Here is a 19909-nt window from a genome sequence, read left to right as displayed (position 1 = left end):
ATTGTGCTGTGAAAGAAACACAGAAACTGCTTAAAAACTACCAATAGTCGTAAGCAGAAAGTCTATTAAGCTATAATGATATTATTAAAACAAAATTGTGTGTTTTGTTGTAACTTATAAATGTAATGTGTAAGCAAAGCTACAATGTTAGCATTGAGCAGCAAGAACGGACTCTAGTTATTTCCACCTTCTTTAAAATAGTACCTTTATTACTACGAGTTTTTCAAAAATGGTTTACATGTGTCTGAGCCAAATATTACATTTGTTCTTTATAAAATAATTTAAACTGTTGTATTTATTGATAAATATTTTCCAGTGTTTCTACAAAAATTGTTCTATTGATGTTATCAAACCTTGATTTTAATGATATAAGCCTTCAGAATCATCGCTGAGCCACTAGGGTGCTGGTTATTGAGGATTTAGCTAATCAGATCTATGGAATTTAGTGACTAATTTGAGAAATTAAAACTTTTTGTAAGTAGATTTATTACTCACTTACTACGAATTCGGATATTTACTTCTCTGACAACAATGCGTTCCGTGCTGTTTCGGGTTTTAAAACGTCATTCCAGTTTTAGACTTTACTCTAATCCATTTTAGGACCATATACCCAACAACAGCTAACAGGTTAACTATTCTGGAGAATACAAAACTTATAAATAAGGTTTAGACATAGAAGAGACTATTACTATTCACTGTGTGCTATTACAGCGTTTCACACTTCACAGATCATTTAAGATTGATCAAACAGTAAAAGGCTACACCTGCCAAAGTGCAACGAATTTTAAACTTAATTAGCCAGTGGCTAGGCTTGACACAATGGCATTAATCTCTGTGAACGCTGGAGGCACCATCATCATTACAATTCCAACCAGCAAGAAACGGATCCAAGAGATCAGAGTTGGAGATTCAATAGCTGACGAGAGAGTTGTGTGACTTGCATCGGACTGAAACGTTTCAGATGAGGAATCAGTTGATGATGTTTTTGAAGAAGAGTCAGTTGATTGAGAAAATAAAATTGTTGATGATGTTGGATCTGCGATAATCGATGTAACTAAACTGTCTGGAGAGTTGAGCAAATTTCTAGAGTCTTCAGATTCATGCTGCTTACTAATTGAGGCTAAAGTGTCACTCACTGGAAAATGAACAGCATTTGAAAGGAGACCATCTAGTGTATCTTCTAACTCGTGAGAATAGTTTGCTTGAAATGCAACATTTTCGATGGAATTTGGTGAAGTTACTGAGTGATCGTTACCATCATTATTGTCAACTGGTTTAGTGTCACTATTTTGATTTCCTGTGGTATCGGATGTGGTAGAATAAAGTTCGCTCTTGTGAGACACTTTTGCAACATCGAATTTGGACATTGTTAAGCTAGGCCTTTTAGCTGCAGTATAAGAAGTCGAAGCAGAGTTGGATAATGCGATTAAGGGTTCTAACTGAAGTTTAACTTTTGGAGGAGTTATTTCTGAAACAGATTCTTGGTGTTGTGATAAAGAAAGTGAAGGAGTGTCAAGGTTGGAGGTGGAAAGATACTCTGAATTTATCAAAGTTGGTGTTGTCATGGCAGAATGTTTTGGCTGTTCGAAAGAACTGCCTTTGTTTGGGTTTTGATGATTAAAAATACTTAGAAGACCCTTTGTTGACTCCTTGTTTAAACCTACACCTACTTTTGTCCGCCAAGAGGGGCTGATAAGGTTGGACCTTAAAGGTTTATGATTGTCAGTCAAAACTATATTTTCACTCGGAATATGAGTATTTTTTACAGAATTGTGAAACCGAGTGCTTGAAAATATGGAAGTATAAGATTCAGGATGCCTTTTATGAACTGGTTGTCTTGTTGTCATATCATATTTTGATTCTGGTACTTGGGTTCTTTGTTGATTCCAAGAACCTTGTGATGATATGTTGATTTGATCCAGTGAATCTGATAATTTTGTTGTGACTTTGTTCGGATGATGTGTTAGAGCACTTGAAGATTTTGTCCAATGATCAGGTAATGTGAAAATACTATGATCAAGATGTGCCGGTGTAGAATGTCTTATTGGTGATGACATAAAAGTTTTATCTCTCATAATGTAACCCTGCTGATTTGAATACAGAACATTTCCTGTGACATGTCCAGGACTTTCAAGCTCACTATAGATGTATTCTTTACCATCGTCTTCATACGGATAGTTGTTATAACCATACTTTGGGTTTTGCCTTACTAGCAACACAGAATGTTTTACATTTGTGCTGCTTGTAGCGTCTTTTATCGGTGGGTCAAGGACATAAAGTGGTGAAGAAAAAGAAGAAACACCGTCTGAGTGGCCAAGACTTTTATAGGTGGCCAAACGTGGGTATTTGGTTTCGTTAGATTTCTGAAAAGAATAGTATTTTTTTCTGAAAGAACATTTTCGTCTGAATTCAATGTTCGATTATTATCGCTAGACGATACTTGGATGTTTAAATTTGTATTAGAAGCAAAAGAGACAACGCAAACAGAAAACACAGTGGCTAGAAGAAACATTTCGCCTGAACACAGTGAACATACCATCTTCCAGAATGAGCCTTCTACCGAATTTTCCAGGAGTCCTAAAAATGAAAAAAAAATTGTTTTTTTTTTATCATAGAGTTAGCAACTTTAAAGACTCTAAATGTGATGTTATCTTTAACGACTTTTGGGTTTCTCGTAAAAATAAGAAAACTGGATATCAAAATAGTTTATAAAATAAAATTTGTTTTTCTTTTAAATAATAAAAAAACGTTCTCCATAATTACAGTTTTGTGAACAATTAACCAATAAACAGCTATGATCGTACTTACGTTATAAATAACGCTTGTTTTATCGCAAAGTCACACTGGGTTATCTGCTCTGTCCATCACGATTAATCAACTCTGTGTTTGTTTTCTTATAACAAAGCCACATCGGGCTACCTGCTGAGCCTACGGAGGGAGATCGAACCGTTGATTTTAGCGTTGTAAATCCGAAGACATACCGCTGTACTAGGGGGGGAGGTAAATTAACTCTCTATATCAGCGTTGTAAGTCTGTGAACCTACCGTTGACTCAAGGAAGACTAGACATTATTAGAAAGAATGCAAGAATCTATCATTTTTTCCTATTAGAAGAACGACAAACTTACGTGATATATACATACCAATGTAAAGTATTCTTTTCGCATTAATACATTTTGACAGTAATACTATATATTTTTGAAAGTTTTCTTGAAATACAGGAAATGTTTATTGAATTTTCTTCCACCAGAGCCTCTCATACGTAATGGCTCAGTCTTCTGTTTGGGTAGGCTAAACTGTCACGTGTGGAGAGGGTTTTATAACTGGAAAGAACCGTGTTCCTAAATGAATCAAATTTCTTCAGTGCCTCACGTATCTCCCTGTCTCTCTCTTTCTCCACGTATAGTGTATAACATTTTTGAACTGGTGAGAATAATATCCCTTGAGAGACTGTTTATTTGGGAAGGATAAACCTCTTATACGCGTCCCACCTTAGCCCCCCCCCCCCAGCAAAGCGTTAAGGGAAGACACTGAAATAATGAAGGTTACAAAACGTTAACTATCTTCTAGTATTTTTCAGTATAATAAACTATGAAAGTTTTATGTTAGATGGTAAATACGTACATACCTTTGTCATATAGCATGTTATTGTCCTAGATCGATAACGGATGATACTGTCGGACGCAGTAGTTCTGACTATTTCATTACTGTAATTTTGTTGTGTGACTTTGCCTTGTTATATTTATTGATTAAAATAATTCGGGTAAACGATCTTTTGTTTACCTTCCATAGACATGACATGTAAGTGATTTATCAAGTTTAGAAGCTCTGGATTAATTATTCAATTATTATCAGATTTTTTATGCGAGTCGATAAAAGTGTTATTACGCAATAAATATCACATTATGCTAGTTGTTTAACTAACAACAACATAATATACTATTACGATAATAATAAAGAAAATTCTTACAGATGTTCTTTGGAAAGTCTTTTACCGATACCATTCTCTTAGATGGACAGAGGCAAATTTAAGAATTTACCATATTAAAATTCTGGGCTCGATTTCTCGTGGTGGACAAAGCAGATAGCTCATTGTGGTTTTATTCTAAAACAAACAAAGGTACTTACTTATGCGCATGGTGACCACAAGCTAAGTCAAAGCAAAAGAAATAGAAAAGCCAAAATCGTACATACCTTGGTCGTCTCTTCACGATATATTGTATTGAATGATAAATCAACCCTGACTCTTTTAATTAATACTTGAATTTGGGACTGGACTGAATTTTTTGAAAAACTAAAAAGCTAGTATATCTTTTGTTAAACACTGCTTGTTTAAAACCTTTATCGTTTTCCATCAAACTACCGTCGAATACTGAAGAAAACCAAAGACTGACAGTTTCTTCGTTAGCTAAAAGTTTATTGGAAAAATCTTGGCAAATTTATGCAAGGTCAGTTCGTTCACGCGTAAAAATGACGCTTTCTCGCTGATATGTAATATGCATCTGTTTCTAACTGTTTTTCACCTACAGTCACTTAGGAGCTTTCCCTTGACAGACAAATACAAGTCTGTTCTGCTCTGGCAACTTAAAAACGTTTACTAGCAAACGGTGACGTTGATCGTTCGTTATGCGTGAATACCCTGTTTGTTGCTTCTTGCTCAGGGTGTGATACAAAATAATAATTCTTGTTCCTTGATCTGCTCAACTAAAAACATGCTTAAGAAAGTATGACAAACATTACAGTAAGAATGATCGAAACTGATGCTAGAAATTGCTTACAAGAGGGTTAGTTAATGTTAAGTGAACGAAATTATGCGTTTTTAGAATTTCTGATAATTAAAGAATTGTTAAAAATTCAGTCAGGAAGTCAAAATATATTTGAATAATTATATTAACCAGTTACTTTCAGATCTGTCATATAAATAAAGGTAACCATATGAATCTAGTATTTAAATTATATTATATTATAGATCCAACATGACACTTTGTTCGTTTTAACTATACATTCTCCCTTTCTCTCTCTCTCTCTTTTTACTCGTACGTTTATAAAAATTTTAACTGTATTATAAATGTATTTTCATTTAAAAAAGGTTAGTTAAGTAATCCACGTAGGTTGTTTGCGAAAAATAATGGCTTCGCAGTATGATAATTACGCATTTTTCGGCTTCGTATTAATGCAAATACAAACTGATTCCATAATTAAAGGTCAAAGCTAAAGCAAGAGATTTGGACAGTTTATCAACTTGGAAAACTATTCAACTTCATATACATACATTTACACACCCTACAGGAATTTATCAGAGCATGAAAAAGGCCTTTCAAAGAGTAGTAGTTAAACGCACAAAGTGTAGAACGAAATTTCACAGAACACGGAAACGAAAACGTGCGCTGGAGGTAACGGCAGTGATAGTAGTTTACACCTATTTAATATAGGGAGTTAACTCCACCGTGAATAGCAGCTATAACTGCTAATATCAGAGGTGGATTTGTATAATAACGGACGTATTGTTTACGTTTATTAAACGTGTTGTATATTGGTATACAACAAAAATGTTAGAAATAAACTTAGGTATGAATAACCAGCTGACGTTTATAACTTTTGTAAAACACAACTGATGTGTTTTAATAAGATTATATTTTATGCAAAGGACATTTTAATAACCACAAAGATCCTATATTACTAAGATGTCCTACACCCTGTCTCTACAAGTGTAGTGAAATCTAAACCGCGCCTTGTTTGTTTCAAAATAATTATCAAGCCGTTTATTTAACCACAATAACAGTTTTATAGATTTTACAGATTACAGCTATGAATGTTTTTTTTTTATTCTTCTTCTTGATACCTCTTCCAATGGCATAGCGGTATGTCTTCGGCTTTTAACGTTATAAACCATATTTCGATAATCATAGTGACACAGGACAGATAGCATATCGTGTAGCTTTATACTTGACTATAAATACGTAAACACAAATCTTCTTGGTGATAGAGACAATTGTGAAGCAATTAACATACTGTACGTACTGTTCACGGTATAGCGTGTATTAGCTCAAATAAATGACAGGAACTTGAAGCTGTTTACAGTAAACAAACGAAAGAGAAAACGTTTGACATATTATTCAATATTATACTTGATATTATTTATTGAAGTTTGTTGTATAGACATACATATCAGCATGTTTGTTTATCATAAAATTGTCTAATAAAACTTACGAATATTCAAAGAAGAAGCTACTGTTACTTAGAAATAACCGCACAGTAAAACATTCAACGTGATACGAGACTGGTAGTTGCTTTTTATTCAAACTTTTACAGAAATCCTATTTATTACCTTACAGCTTTCATAATTAGAACCAGTAAATATTTTAAGACATGATGAAACCTAATTTTTATGTTGTAAGTGGACAGGGCGACATTTGATACGTTTTTCTGTTTGTTTTTACAACACTGAGGAGTTTCATACATGAGTGATGCAAGGACACAGTTAATTTATAAAAACAACGAAACTAGCATGAGAGTTATGTTACTTGTAAATGTTGTTAAGCCTTTTCTACGTAATAAAACTGAATCATCATTCTGTTTCAGGATGAACAAGGTTTGTAGATGTAGCGAATAACGTGTGGGAAGATTTAGGAGATAAAATAAACACAGGGAAGAAATGAAATAATACGTAATAAATACTGAGAAGAAACAAAGTAATACTCATAAATATAACCAACACTAGAATGAAACAAAGTAATACTCATAAATATAACCAACACTAGGATAAAACAAAGTAATATTCATAAAAATAAAAATCACTAGAATGAAACAAAGAAATATTCATAAATATAACCAACAATAGGATGAAACAAAGTAATTCTGATAAATGTAAGACACACTAGGATAAAACAAAGTAATACTCATAAATGTAACAAATGCTGGGAAGAAACAAAGTAATACTCATAAATGTAACAAATGCTGGGAAGAAACAAAGTAATACTCATAAGTGTAACAAATGCTGAGAAGAAACAAAGTAATTGTCATAAATATAAAAAACACTAGGATAAAACAAAGTAATTGTCATAAATATAAAAAACACTAGGATAAAACAAAGTAATACTCAAAATGTAGGAAAATGTGGGAAGAAAATAAATAACACTCATAAATTAAAATTTGTTGGAATCAATTGTTAGCTTTTTTATTAAGCACATCAAACACAACTGGAGTAATGCCATTAATTTGTTAACTTTGGTTCATATAAATAGCGAGTGTATTTTACGTGTTTACTTGAAGAAGAGGTACACAGCTGCTCTTTATCAAACCTGCCGCTAGGAGCGCTGCCGTTAGATTTATCACTTTTAAATATATTGATTTTTTAGATTCATTCTTAGTTTTTTAAACAAACTCTAAGAAACGTTTAAGAAAATGGAACTACCTTCCTCAACAAACAGAACTGTAATTTATATATATTTTTATAACTTTTCGTTTATTTATTTGAATAAGTAAATGCAAATGTGAAAAAAAACTTATGATCAAATATACTTATATCTTTAATGCTGGTATTAATGCTGAAATGTAGGTATTAAGTGCATATTAAAACCTGAAACACGTTATAGTAATGCCGAAAGAAAACCTACAATAAAGGCCTTGAAATTATGTTAATTATTCAGGACAATAAAACTGGGGAAGTTATAAATTTGATAACATAATTCGTGTAAATATAATAATCACTGGATGTCCGAGGCACAAAGTGCTTTAGAGCAGTAGTTTTTAATATTCTTAGCTTTATTATGACGATAAAAAGAATCTTATCTCTGACTATGTGAAACAGTTTTATTGCAAAACTACTTAGATGCATTAGTGGCATCCATATACCATTTACTGTCGGGTCAGAATACTACATAAGTTAAGTTGACAGCATTCAATAATAATTATACAAAACGTAATTAATATTAACTTGTGATCTAAGTAAGCTGCCTGTATAGATTAGAATTCAAAGTAAACCCAGTAATGAGCGTAGTTAATTAAATATAATGTTCTTACTCATACAGATTAGAATTCGTTGTTTCATCATCTGAATGTCCACGGTTTTATTAATGTTTTAGTTGTGATGCTAATAATATTTCATAAGGATCGGCAATCTTAGAAGATCTAGCTGGCAATTCAAAGTAATCCTTTCAATAAATACATAATAATAAAATAATGAAAGTAGATATATTAAACATTCCAGTCAATACCATTAGTGAAGATGTCATTAAAGAAAATCGAGAGTATTTCTTCTTATGGAATACAAAGACACGAATAGTTTGCTTCAGACACTTTAGCAGATTTAATATTCCCTGGAGAAATTCACATTAGTAAATAAAAAAAAATTAGATAATCCACCCTAACAATATCTTACGTCTAGTGAAGGCCCTTCAAACGGCGTTGACTGTGAACAATTATGCCACCTTGGCATAAATTACTACATGATAATCTTAAGCTACAGAGTCAAGCTGCAAAAATGTTTATTAAGACAACCAGTAATAAATAACAAGTTAAGTGGATAATAGAGTCGTACAATAAACAGCAGGGACGTTCTTGTTTGAGGTGAAATATAACCAAGTTACTTGTAATAACAAGGGAGATAATGTATCACACGTATTAACACCATTAATCCAGCATATTAATTTAACAAGTAACACTTAATATAACGTAAATGAAGCCACAAGTAATGAATAAAGTTAATACAAAAAGCATACACGATAGGGTTCGAGAAATTTCACAATAACAAAAGAAAATAAAGTAGTAACAATGGCAAGTATGATAATTAAAGTAACTAGTAAAAATAATGTAGATTAATTACCGACGTAATGCCATATTATATAGTGATGTTATATACATCTATATATATAGATTTCATTAACTATGTAGTAATAGCTGAAACCAAAGGAAGATAAAACTATTGTAGATTAATTACCGACGTAATGTCATATTATATAGTGATGTTATATATATCTGCATATATAGCTTTCATTAACTTTGTAGTAATAACTTAAGCTAGTGTAAGGTAAAACTAACGGTGATTGCTATACTACAAAGGTTCATTATTGTTTTAACAAGTTAGTGTAGATGAAAAATTTTGGAAAATATTACAATTTTGTGTGAAGCTTCCAAGTCCGTATTTGATAGTAAACATACTGTCGAATTTCCTACGAAATTAAAGACTAGTTTTCATTATTGTAGTAAGAAAATATCCGTGTGTAGGTTTGTAATCTCTGTCCACAAAACAATGTTGAGCAAATTTCATTGTAACTAATAGGTTTTGAGTAGCAAACATTGCAACATAAATTGTTTAAAGTGTGTGCATCAGGAAACGATATATTGCATGAAATACAAATCATTTTACCACAGAACCGTTGGACTTTGATCAATAGTATCAGATTATTGATTCATCTTCATAACATTTCAGAAAAAAAGAATAAATAATATGTTTCTATATATATAGACGATACGATGTGAATATATATATATACACACTCATGCATGTACCTAAACATACACATACATACATAAATATAAACACACATATATCTACATATCAAAAATATATTTAGAGAAAATTAATGCTGACAGAGTTAAGTAGCTTAAATTAAAACAAAAATCAAAAGGAAGGACTGGTTTAAAAACAGCAAATCTAAATCTCTGACTAGTTATACTAGTTTGTTATAATCAAAGAAAAGCCGAAAAAAAGATATATAAAAACAAAAACGCTGCACTAATTTAAAGGATTCCAGAGTACAAGCTATAATATGGGATATAAAATGTATCATAGGTTTTGGAGGTGACTGTGGATGTAGGACCCACATTACAGTGGAGATACATGGTCTATCAGTCTTGCCCACCGCTAGTGAAGCGGTATGTCTACGGATTTACAATGCTAAAATCAGGGGTTTGCTTCGACCTCAGTGGGCTCAGCAGATAGCCCGATGTGGCTTTGCTGTAAGAAAACACTCCTCGGCCCGGCATGGCCAAGCGTGTTAAGGCGTGAGACTCGTAATCTGAGGATCGCGGGTTCGCATTCCCGTCGCGCCAAACATGCTCGCCCTCTCAGCCGTGGAGGCATTATAATGTGATGGCCAATCCCACTATTCGTTGGTAAAAGAGTAGCCCAAGAGTTGGCGGTGGGTGGTGATGACTAGCTGCCTTCCCTCTAGTCTTACACTGCTAAATTAGGGACGGCTTGCACAGATGGCCCTCGAGTAGCTTTGTGCGAAATTCAAAAACAAACAAAACAAAACAAACTATCAGCCTTAATTTTCAATCACCAGTCTCACAAAAAGAAGTTGAAAAAATAAAGAAATAGTAATAGAAATTAGGAAAGCGAAATGTGGGTGTTCAAACCCACAACGTCTAACACGTATATCAATCTTTATTGCTTGAAGATACTCGTGGTTAGGTGACTGCTCTCTAAAGTAAAGAAGAAGAAGAAAATTAATTAAAAAATAAAAATAATAAAAATAAGGTTCTGCTATTGGGGGTAAATTAAATATAACGTAAATGCTAAACTTCAAGATGTAAGTTATTTAACTTACCTATCCTCAATGGTAGTACCTTATTTTTTTATTCTAAAATTCTAACATTTAATTTACGAACCAACAAATTTAAATTTTGAAAACATTATAGACGTAAAATGATGTGATTGTAAATGACTAAATATTGAACAGTAACTGGTTTAAAATCACGTTTTTCTTGTTCAACGACCACTAAAACAAACACTAAACTATAATATTTCAGGCCATGTATTACATTCGTCCTCGTTCGGTTCTTATAAGCAATTTAGTAATTGCTAAACTTCACAGCTCTTCCAGTCATACTAACTTAGTAACAAAATCGTTTCTGGATACGATTTTTTTTAATACAATTATTTTGTGAGTTGACTCAATAAGTTAAGTAACGTTTCAGAGCAAGTTTTTTTTTTTTATAAACCATTTACTCACGGCTAACAATTTTTATACTTGTGAGCTGAATATGTGAAAAATGTTCAAGAAACGATTTGTCAAACTTCGAAAGACTCTCCTGGCATAATGTTACCAGTTTTCTATTATAAACACATTAATAAATGATAAGAATTCAGTTTAATATTTTCTTCGGGAATTTTTTTTTTTAAAGTATCAGTTGTATGAACATGAGATAATGTGTAAACTGTTACTAATAAAACTCAGTCAATCATCCATGGCTGTGGATAACGTAGTAATCACCTAGAAAAGTGACACTTGGATATTAATGCAGAATATTAGTAAAAAATAAAGTAGGTGGTTTGGTTTTGAATTTCGCGCAAAGCTACTCGAGGGCTATCTGTGCTAGCCGTCCGCGGACTATCTGTGCTAGCCGTCCCTAATTTAGCAGTGTAAGGCTAGAGGGAAGGCAGCTAGTCATCACCACCCACCGCCAACTCTTGAGCTACTCTTTTTACCAACGAATAGTGGGATTGACCGTTACATTGTAACGCCCCCATGGCTGAAAGGGCGAACATGTTTGGCGCGACGGAGATGCGAACCCGCGACTCTCAGATTACGAATCGCACGCCTTAACGCGCTTTGCTATGCCTAGGCTGAAAAAAAAGTAATAAAAATCATGTTTAAATTTGGAATGAAGCAATTCCTGATAGAAATAAGAATGATGTTAAAAAAGTTGAAGGGAAGTTGAAGTGCTAATAAAACACCATCACAATGAAGTGGTGTTAAAACGATCACAGTGAAGTGGGGTTAAATCGATCAAAATAAAGTAGTGTTAAAACATTCACAATAAAGTGCGATTAAATCTATTACAAAAAGTGGAGTTAAAACTATCACAGTAAAGTGATTGCAGTTCCGACCCTTACATAAATCTATGGATTTCGAAGTCAGCTATGTGTGCGTTATAAGAGTGACAGTTAATGGTATATTGTAGGGTGTTGATGGCTGGCTCCCTTAACTTTGGTCAGTAGTTATAAATTAAAAATGGCTATTTAAAAATGCAGTCTTTGTGTGGCTATTTTAAAATAAAATGAACAAAGTATTAAAAGCCGGGACACAATGGACACAATGTATAATTTATTGAGATCCACATTTCGGTTAAGGCACTGTGTTACATAATAATGAGCTTTATTTTATGACCAGCATCACTTTAACCAGAACCAGAAGACCCTCTGCGTTACAGGAAGTATAAGTGTTAATTAAAATCTGTTGTCCGTAAAGCACCTAAATAATTATATAATTTCATTTTCTGAGGCAAACGACGTAGCCCTCAGTGAAACAGCGCTATGTCTGCGAACTTACAACACTAGAAACAAATAGCCCATTATCTAACTTTGTGCTTATCTACAAACAAACAAACATCGTCCTACAACCTAAAATGATCAACTTTCAGATGGAAGGAAATCACTCGGCGAGTAAGAAGAGAAGCACTCTCACGTTTCAGTGGAATGAAATATAGATAAGTTTACTCGATTCAGTTTTGTCATAGTAAAGCTTGTTTGCGCTTCAACACTCGAACAAATGAAATAACACGAAATATAATGTTGCAGAAGAAAGATTAGAAGACTCGTGTATTATCCTAATATTTAATTTCCGTAGTTAAATTTTAACCATCACACTTCTCACAGCTATTCTAGGTGTCGTTACAAAACAATCATTGTCCATTTCAAAGCATAAACTCTTTCTCATAGCGACCCTGACAACAGAAACATTGACAGAAGAAACCAGGCTTAAAATGTGTAAACTTTCTTTTGATTGTTTCAATTAGAATTCAAATAAAGAAAGAAACACAAATACTGCATTCTGTTTTAAAACATTATGCTTCGTCGTGTTACTTAATTCTATGTAACGACCTCATGAAGAAAGTGACGCGATAATTGAAGTTAGTAAAAGTAAAATAAAAACGTTATTACGAATGAATATTATTGTGTGGTTAACCGTGGTATAGATTACACAACAAATGGGCAAATTCTTCTGAACTCGACATCAAGTGAAATTGCGCACCTAGTTGACTGACATCTCTAAGTTGTCAGTAAGACGATTGAATATTATCTTAACACTATTCACTTCTCATTTCTAGAATCCTTCCCTCATGTGTACCAAACCCTGAAGACATCATGTGAAATAGAGTTAATTAAGTAATTTGCATATAAAACATCTGTCAAGAGAATCAAACATCTGGTTCAAATGTTACCCAAAACGGTTTGGTAACACTTTTTTTTTTCTGTGTCTAGCCCTTAAATGATCGAACTATATTGCTACTACTGCAGGGTAAAAGCTGAAAGGTAGTAAAAGAAAAAGCCAGATTAAAAGGTTAGTTAGGCCATTTGTTAGAGTATGTCTTTGTAACAAGCAACAAGCAATTTTTGACCATACCGTCTAATGAGCAAAGATCAGAGAGATTAGATACTGTGTTAGAACTCTTGGACAAACCCAGTTCCGGTTTCATCTAAAATTTTCTTACGTCTTAGAATAAATTAGCTTCACATTACTTTATTGATTTTATTTTTGGTTAACAAAAAGTTCACTTGTTTAAGTGAACATAAAGTATTGAACCAACCATACCAGTTTATGCCCTTAACAAGAAGATTACATCAAGGATTTTGATCTCTGTTTATAGTATACAACACTGATCTTAGAGCGCTGTATACTGGATGTTAACAATCAAACGAGACACTGTTTTTTCTTCTCTTAACCTGCACAATTATATTTAAGGTGGTGGTTTCTATGTTTAGTTACATCAGAAACTGTAAGTGGTTTTCATACTAAATATAATTTTCAGTAGATATAAATAAGTACAAAATTGTGACGATCGGATGTAAATAGTTCCATAGTTAATAACCCATACAGTTATCTATGTCTATTTGTTAATAAATTACAACATTTTCTACATAACTAGATACTAATTGCTAACTACTTTATCCTACGTTTCAGTTGCTAATATACAACCGTCTTCAGAGAATTCTTGAGATGCACTATTTTTGTCTTGGTAATGACTACGATTCTATCTTGTGTTTTCTTGATGAAGTTTGGTACATTATCCACTTCAACAGTGTCTCTCCGATCGATTCTCAAAACAAGTAGTCCTCTCACGCTGTAAACACTTAAATGCTCCCAGTGGCTCAGCGCTAAAAAGCCGGGTTTCGATACTTGTAGTGGGCTCGGCACAAATATCCTATCGTGTAGTTCTGTGCCGTACAACAAACATATCTAAACGTACCGTAACCAACGTAAGTAAAGGACCATTAACAGGACCCGAAGAAATTCCATTAAGACTAAAGTTTGAAGTAATTGCATTAGGACTAAAGTTTGAAGAAATTGCATTAGGACTAAAGTTTGAAGAAATTGCATTAGGACTAAAGTTTGCCCTTACACGTATCAAAATACTCAACTTAGATATAACTATGCTACAGAAGATAGACTTTAGTTTAACAGAAGAAGAAAGGGAATAAATAAAAACGGAAGTAGTCAACGGTCCAGAAAGCCAATTCTAACACCATCCTACTATCCACAACTTCTATATAAGGAAGTTATAAGTGTGGTAACTAACATTAATTATTGTAAATGCAAGATGGCGATACAACCAATTGGCCATCTAGTTAACCAACTTTATGATGATTAACTGTAACTGAACTCTAAATGAACGTAACTGTTATGAATGCATAAACATTTATGCACTGATTATCTCATAGCGCAATGGAGCTAAATCCGGGATATTCTTGAAGCTATTGAAACTCTACCATATTATATTAATATCTTATAAGAAAGATATGAGATGATAAAGGAGTTAAATCCTATAGAAGAGTTCACTGGGGAGAAGAGAATAAAAATAAGATCAGCCAAATCATCAAACAGAAAAAGGAAAGGCAAGCAGCTGAAGGAAGTGTTTCATTATGAATTCTGTATTCGTTAGAAGGTGTTTCATTATGAATTCTGTATTCGTTAGAAGGTGTTTCATTATGAATTCTGTATTCGTTAGAAGGTGTTTCATTATGAATTCTGTATTCGTTAGAAGGTGTTTCATTATGAATTCTGTATTCGTTAGAAAGTGTTTCATTATGAATTCTGTATTCGTTAGAAGGTGTTTCATTATGAATTCTGTATTCGTTAGAAGGTGTTTCATTATGAATTCTGTATTCGTTAGAAGGTGTTTCATTATGAATTCTGTATTCGTTAGAAGGTGTCATTATGAATTCTGTATGAAGGTGTTTCATTATGAATTCGTTAGAAAGTGTTTCATTATGAATTATGAATTCTGTATTCGTTAGAAGGTGTTTCATTATGAATTCTGTATTCGTTAGAAGGTGTTTCATTATGAATTCTGTATTCGTTAGAAGGTGTTTCATTATGAATTCTGTATTCGTTAGAAGGTGTTTCATTATGAATTCTGTATTCGTTAGAAGGTGTTTCATTATGAATTCTGTATTCGTTAGAAGGTGTTTCATTATGAATTCTGTATTCGTTAGAAGGTGTTTCATTATGAATTCTGTATTCGTTAGAAGGTGTTTCATTATGAATTCTGTATTCGTTAGAAGGTGTTTCATTATGAATTCTGTATTCGTTAGAAGGTGTTTCATTATGAATTCTGTATTCGTTAGAAGGTGTTTCATTATGAATTCTGTATTCGTTAGAAGGTGTTTCATTATGAATTCTGTATTCGTTAGAAGGTGTTTCATTATGAATTCTGTATTCGTTAGAAGGTGTTTCATTATGAATTCTGTATTCGTTAGAAGGTGTTTCATTATGAATTCTGTATTCGTTAGAAGGTGTTTCATTATGAATTCTGTATTCGTTAGAAGGTGTTTCATTATGAATTCTGTATTCGTTAGAAGGTGTTTCATTATGAATTCTGTATTCGTTAGAAGGTGTTTCATTATGAATTCTGTATTCGTTAGAAGTGTGTTTCATTATGAATTCTGTAGAAGGTGTTTCATTATGAATTCTGTATGTTGTTAGAAGGTGTTTCATTATGAATTCTGTATTCGTTAGAAGGTGTTTCATTATGAATTCTGTATTCGTTAGAAGGTGTTTCATTATGAATTCTGTATTCGTTAGAAGGTGTTTCATTATGAATTCTGTATTCGTTAGAAGGTGTTTCATTATGAATTCTGTATTCGTTAGAAGGTGTTTCATTATGAATTCTGTATTCGTTAGAAGGTGTTTCATTATGAATTCTGTATTCGTTAGAAGGTGTTTCATTATGAATTCTGTATTCGTTAGAAGGTGTTTCATTATGAATTCTGTATTCGTTAGAAGGTGTTTCATTATGAATTCTGTATTCGTTAGAAGGTGTTTCATTATGAATTCTGTATTCGTTAGAAGGTGTTTCATTATGAATTCTGTATTCGTTAGAAGGTGTTTCATTATGAATTCTGTATTCGTTAGAAGGTGTTTCATTATGAATTCTGTATTCGTTAGAAGGTGTTTCATTATGAATTCTGTATTCGTTAGAAGGTGTTTCATTATGAATTCTGTATTCGTTAGAAGGTGTTTCATTATGAATTCTGTATTCGTTAGAAAGTGTTTCATTATGAATTCTGTATTCGTTAGAAAGTGTTTCATTATGAATTCTGTATTCGTTAGAAGGTGTTTCATTATGAATTCTGTATTCGTTAGAAAGTGTTTCATTATGAATTCTGTATTCGTTAGAAGGTGTTTCATTATGAATTCTGTATTCGTTAGAAGGTGTTTCATTATGAATTCTGTATTCGTTAGAAGGTGTTTCATTATGAATTCTGTATTCGTTAGAAGGTGTTTCATTATGAATTCTGTATTCGTTAGAAGGTGTTTCATTATGAATTCTGTATTCGTTAGAAGGTGTTTCATTATGAATTCTGTATTCGTTAGAAGGTGTTTCATTATGAATTCTGTATTCGTTAGAAAGTGTTTCATTATGAATTCTGTATTCGTTAGAAGGTGTTTCATTATGAATTCTGTATTCGTTAGAAGGTGTTTCATTATGAATTCTGTATTCGTTAGAAGGTGTTTCATTATGAATTCTGTATTCGTTAGAAGGTGTTTCATTATGAATTCTGTATTCGTTAGAAGGTGTTTCATTATGAATTCTGTATTCGTTAGAAGGTGTTTCATTATGAATTCTGTATTCGTTAGAAGGTGTTTCATTATGAATTCTGTATTCGTTAGAAGGTGTTTCATTATGAATTCTGTATCTGTTAGAAGGTGTTTCATTATGAATTCTGTATTCGTTAGAAGGTGTTTCATTATGAATTCTGTATTCGTTAGAAGGTGTTTCATTATGAATTCTGTATTCGTTAGAAGGTGTTTCATTATGAATTCTGTATTCGTTAGAAGGTGTTTCATTATGAATTCTGTATTCGTTAGAAGGTGTTTCATTATGAATTCTGTATTCGTTAGAAGGTGTTTCATTATGAATTCTGTATTCGTTAGAAGGTGTTTCATTATGAATTCTGTATTCGTTAGAAGGTGTTTCATTATGAATTCTGTATTCGTTAGAAGGTGTTTCATTATGAATTCTGTATTCGTTAGAAGGTGTTTCATTATGAATTCTGTATTCGTTAGAAGGTGTTTCATTATGAATTCTGTATTCGTTAGAAGGTGTTTCATTATGAATTCTGTATTCGTTAGAAGGTGTTTCATTATGAATTCTGTATTCGTTAGAAGGTGTTTCATTATGAATTCTGTATTCGTTAGAAGGTGTTTCATTATGAATTCTGTATTCGTTAGAAGGTGTTTCATTATGAATTCTGTATTCGTTAGAAGGTGTTTCATTATGAATTCTGTATTCGTTAGAAGGTGTTTCATTATGAATTCTGTATTCGTTAGAAGGTGTTTCATTATGAATTCTGTATTCGTTAGAAGGTGTTTCATTATGAATTCTGTATTCGTTAGAAGGTGTTTCATTATGAATTCTGTATTCGTTAGAAGGTGTTTCATTATGAATTCTGTATTCGTTAGAAAGTGTTTCATTATGAATTCTGTATTCGTTAGAAGGTGTTTCATTATGAATTCTGTATTCGTTAGAAAGTGTTTCATTATGAATTCTGTATTCGTTAGAAGGTGTTTCATTATGAATTCTGTATTCGTTAGAAGGTGTTTCATTATGAATTCTGTATTCGTTGAAGTGTTTCATTATGAATTCTGTATTCGTTAGAAAGTGTTTCATTATGAATTCTGTATTCGTTAGAAGGTGTTTCATTATGAATTCTGTATTCGTTAGAAAGTGTTTCATTATGAATTCTGTATTCGTTAGAAGGTGTTTCATTATGAATTCTGTATTCGTTAGAAAGTGTTTCATTATGAATTCTGTATTCGTTAGAAGGTGTTTCATTATGAATTCTGTATTCGTTAGAAGGTGGTGTTTCATTATGAATTCTGTATTCGTTAGAAGGTGTTTCATTATGAATTCTGTATTCGTTAGAAGGTGTTTCATTATGAATTCTGTATTCATTATGAATTCTGTATTCGTTAGAAGGTGTTTCATTATGAATTCTGTATTCGTTAGAAGGTGTTTCATTATGAATTCTGTATTCGTTAGAAGGTGTTTCATTATGAATTCTGTATTCGTTAGAAAGTGTTTCATTATGAATTCTGTATTCGTTAGAAGGTGTTTCATTATGAATTCTGTATTCGTTAGAAAGTGTTTCATTATGAATTCTGTATTCGTTAGAAGGTGTTTCATTATGAATTCTGTATTCGTTAGAAGGTGTTTCATTATGAATTCTGTATTCGTTAGAAGGTGTTTCATTATGAATTCTGTATTTATTAGAATTCTGTAGTGTTTCATTATGAATTCTGTATTCGTTAGAAAGTGTTTCATTATGAATTCTGTATTCGTTAGAAGGTGTTTCATTATGAATTCTGTATTCGTTAGAAGATGTTTCATTATGAATTCTGTATTCGTTAGAAGGTGTTTCATTATGAATTCTGTATTTCTTAGAAAGTGTTTCATTATGAATTCTGTATTCGTTAGAAGGTGTTTCATTATGAATTCTGTATTCGTTAGAAGGTGTTTCATTATGAATTCTGTATTCGTTAGAAGATGTTTCATTATGAATTCTGTATTCGTTAGAAGGTGTTTCATTATGAATTCTGTATTTCTTAGAAAGTGTTTCATTATGAATTCTGTATTCGTTAGAAGGTGTTTCATTATGAATTCTGTATTCGTTAGAAGATGTTTCATTATGAATTCTGTATTCGTTAGAAAGTGATTAATTATGAATTCTGTATTCGTTAGAAGGTGTTTCATTATGAATTCTGTATTTCTTAGAAAGTGTTTCATTATGAATTCTGTATTCGTTAGAAGGTGTTTCATTATGAATTCTGTATTTCTTAGAAAGTGTTTCATTATGAATTCTGTATTCGTTAGAAGGTGTTTCATTATGAATTCTGTATTCGTTAGAAGGTGTTTCATTATGAATTCTGTATTCGTTAGAAAGTGATTCATTATGAATTTTGTATTCGTTAGAAGGTGTTTCATTATGAATTCTGTACTTGTTGGGTTGATTAGTTTTGAATTTCGCGCAAAGCTACTCAAGGGCTATCTGCGCTAGCCGTCCCTAATTTAGCAGTGTAAGACTAGAGGGAAGGCAGCTAGTCATCACCACCCACCTCCAACTCTTGGGATACTCTTTTACCAACGAATAGTGGGATTGACCATCACATTATTACGTCCCCACGGCTGAAAGGGCGAGCATATTTGGTGCGACGGGGATTCTAACCCGCGACTTTCAGGTTACGAGTCGAACGTCTTAACCCACCTGGCCATGCCGGGCCTACTCGTTGGAAGATGTTTTATTGTAAATTTTATTCTTGTTGGAAGGTGTTTTATTATGAATTTTGTACTAGTTGGAAGGTGTTTCGTTATGGATTATGTACTTGTTGGAAGGTTAACATAAATATTCATACCAGAAAACAATGAAATCGCAAAATAACTGTCATTTATTTGCATTTATT

General features: G+C 32.5%; 2 protein-coding genes across 2 annotated transcripts in view; both read right to left on the bottom strand.

Annotated features, from left to right (window-relative positions):
- mRpL14 (mitochondrial ribosomal protein L14) overlaps nt 1-9454 on the bottom strand; it is a 131219-nt gene extending 121765 nt beyond the window's left edge. The window contains exon 1 of the mRNA XM_076462544.1: nt 9444-9454. The gene's annotated coding sequence lies outside the window, so the exon portion shown is untranslated. The remainder of the gene's footprint in view (nt 1-9443) is intronic.
- On the bottom strand, nt 189-4567 carry LOC143228134 (uncharacterized). The gene is made up of 2 exons (XM_076459450.1): nt 4194-4567; nt 189-2577 (listed from the first exon to the last, which is right to left on the bottom strand). Exon 2 carries the CDS (start codon nt 2073-2075, stop codon nt 795-797), a length of 1281 nt encoding a protein of 426 aa, XP_076315565.1. The 5' UTR covers nt 2076-2577; nt 4194-4567; the 3' UTR covers nt 189-794.
- Nucleotides 9455-19909: the final 10455 nt, after the last annotated feature.

The sequence above is a fragment of the Tachypleus tridentatus genome, chromosome 10, assembly GCF_004210375.1.
Source record: "Tachypleus tridentatus isolate NWPU-2018 chromosome 10, ASM421037v1, whole genome shotgun sequence".
Lineage (NCBI taxonomy): Eukaryota > Metazoa > Arthropoda > Merostomata > Xiphosura > Limulidae > Tachypleus > Tachypleus tridentatus.
Note: the sequence above shows the minus strand (reverse complement) of the source record. Positions and strands in the feature narration are given on the sequence as shown.

Bases quoted from the DNA above. Each gene is read 5' to 3' on its own strand.
- LOC143228134 (XM_076459450.1), bottom strand. From the start codon at position 2,075: ATGAGAGATAAAACTTTTATGTCATCACCAATAAGACATTCTACACCG.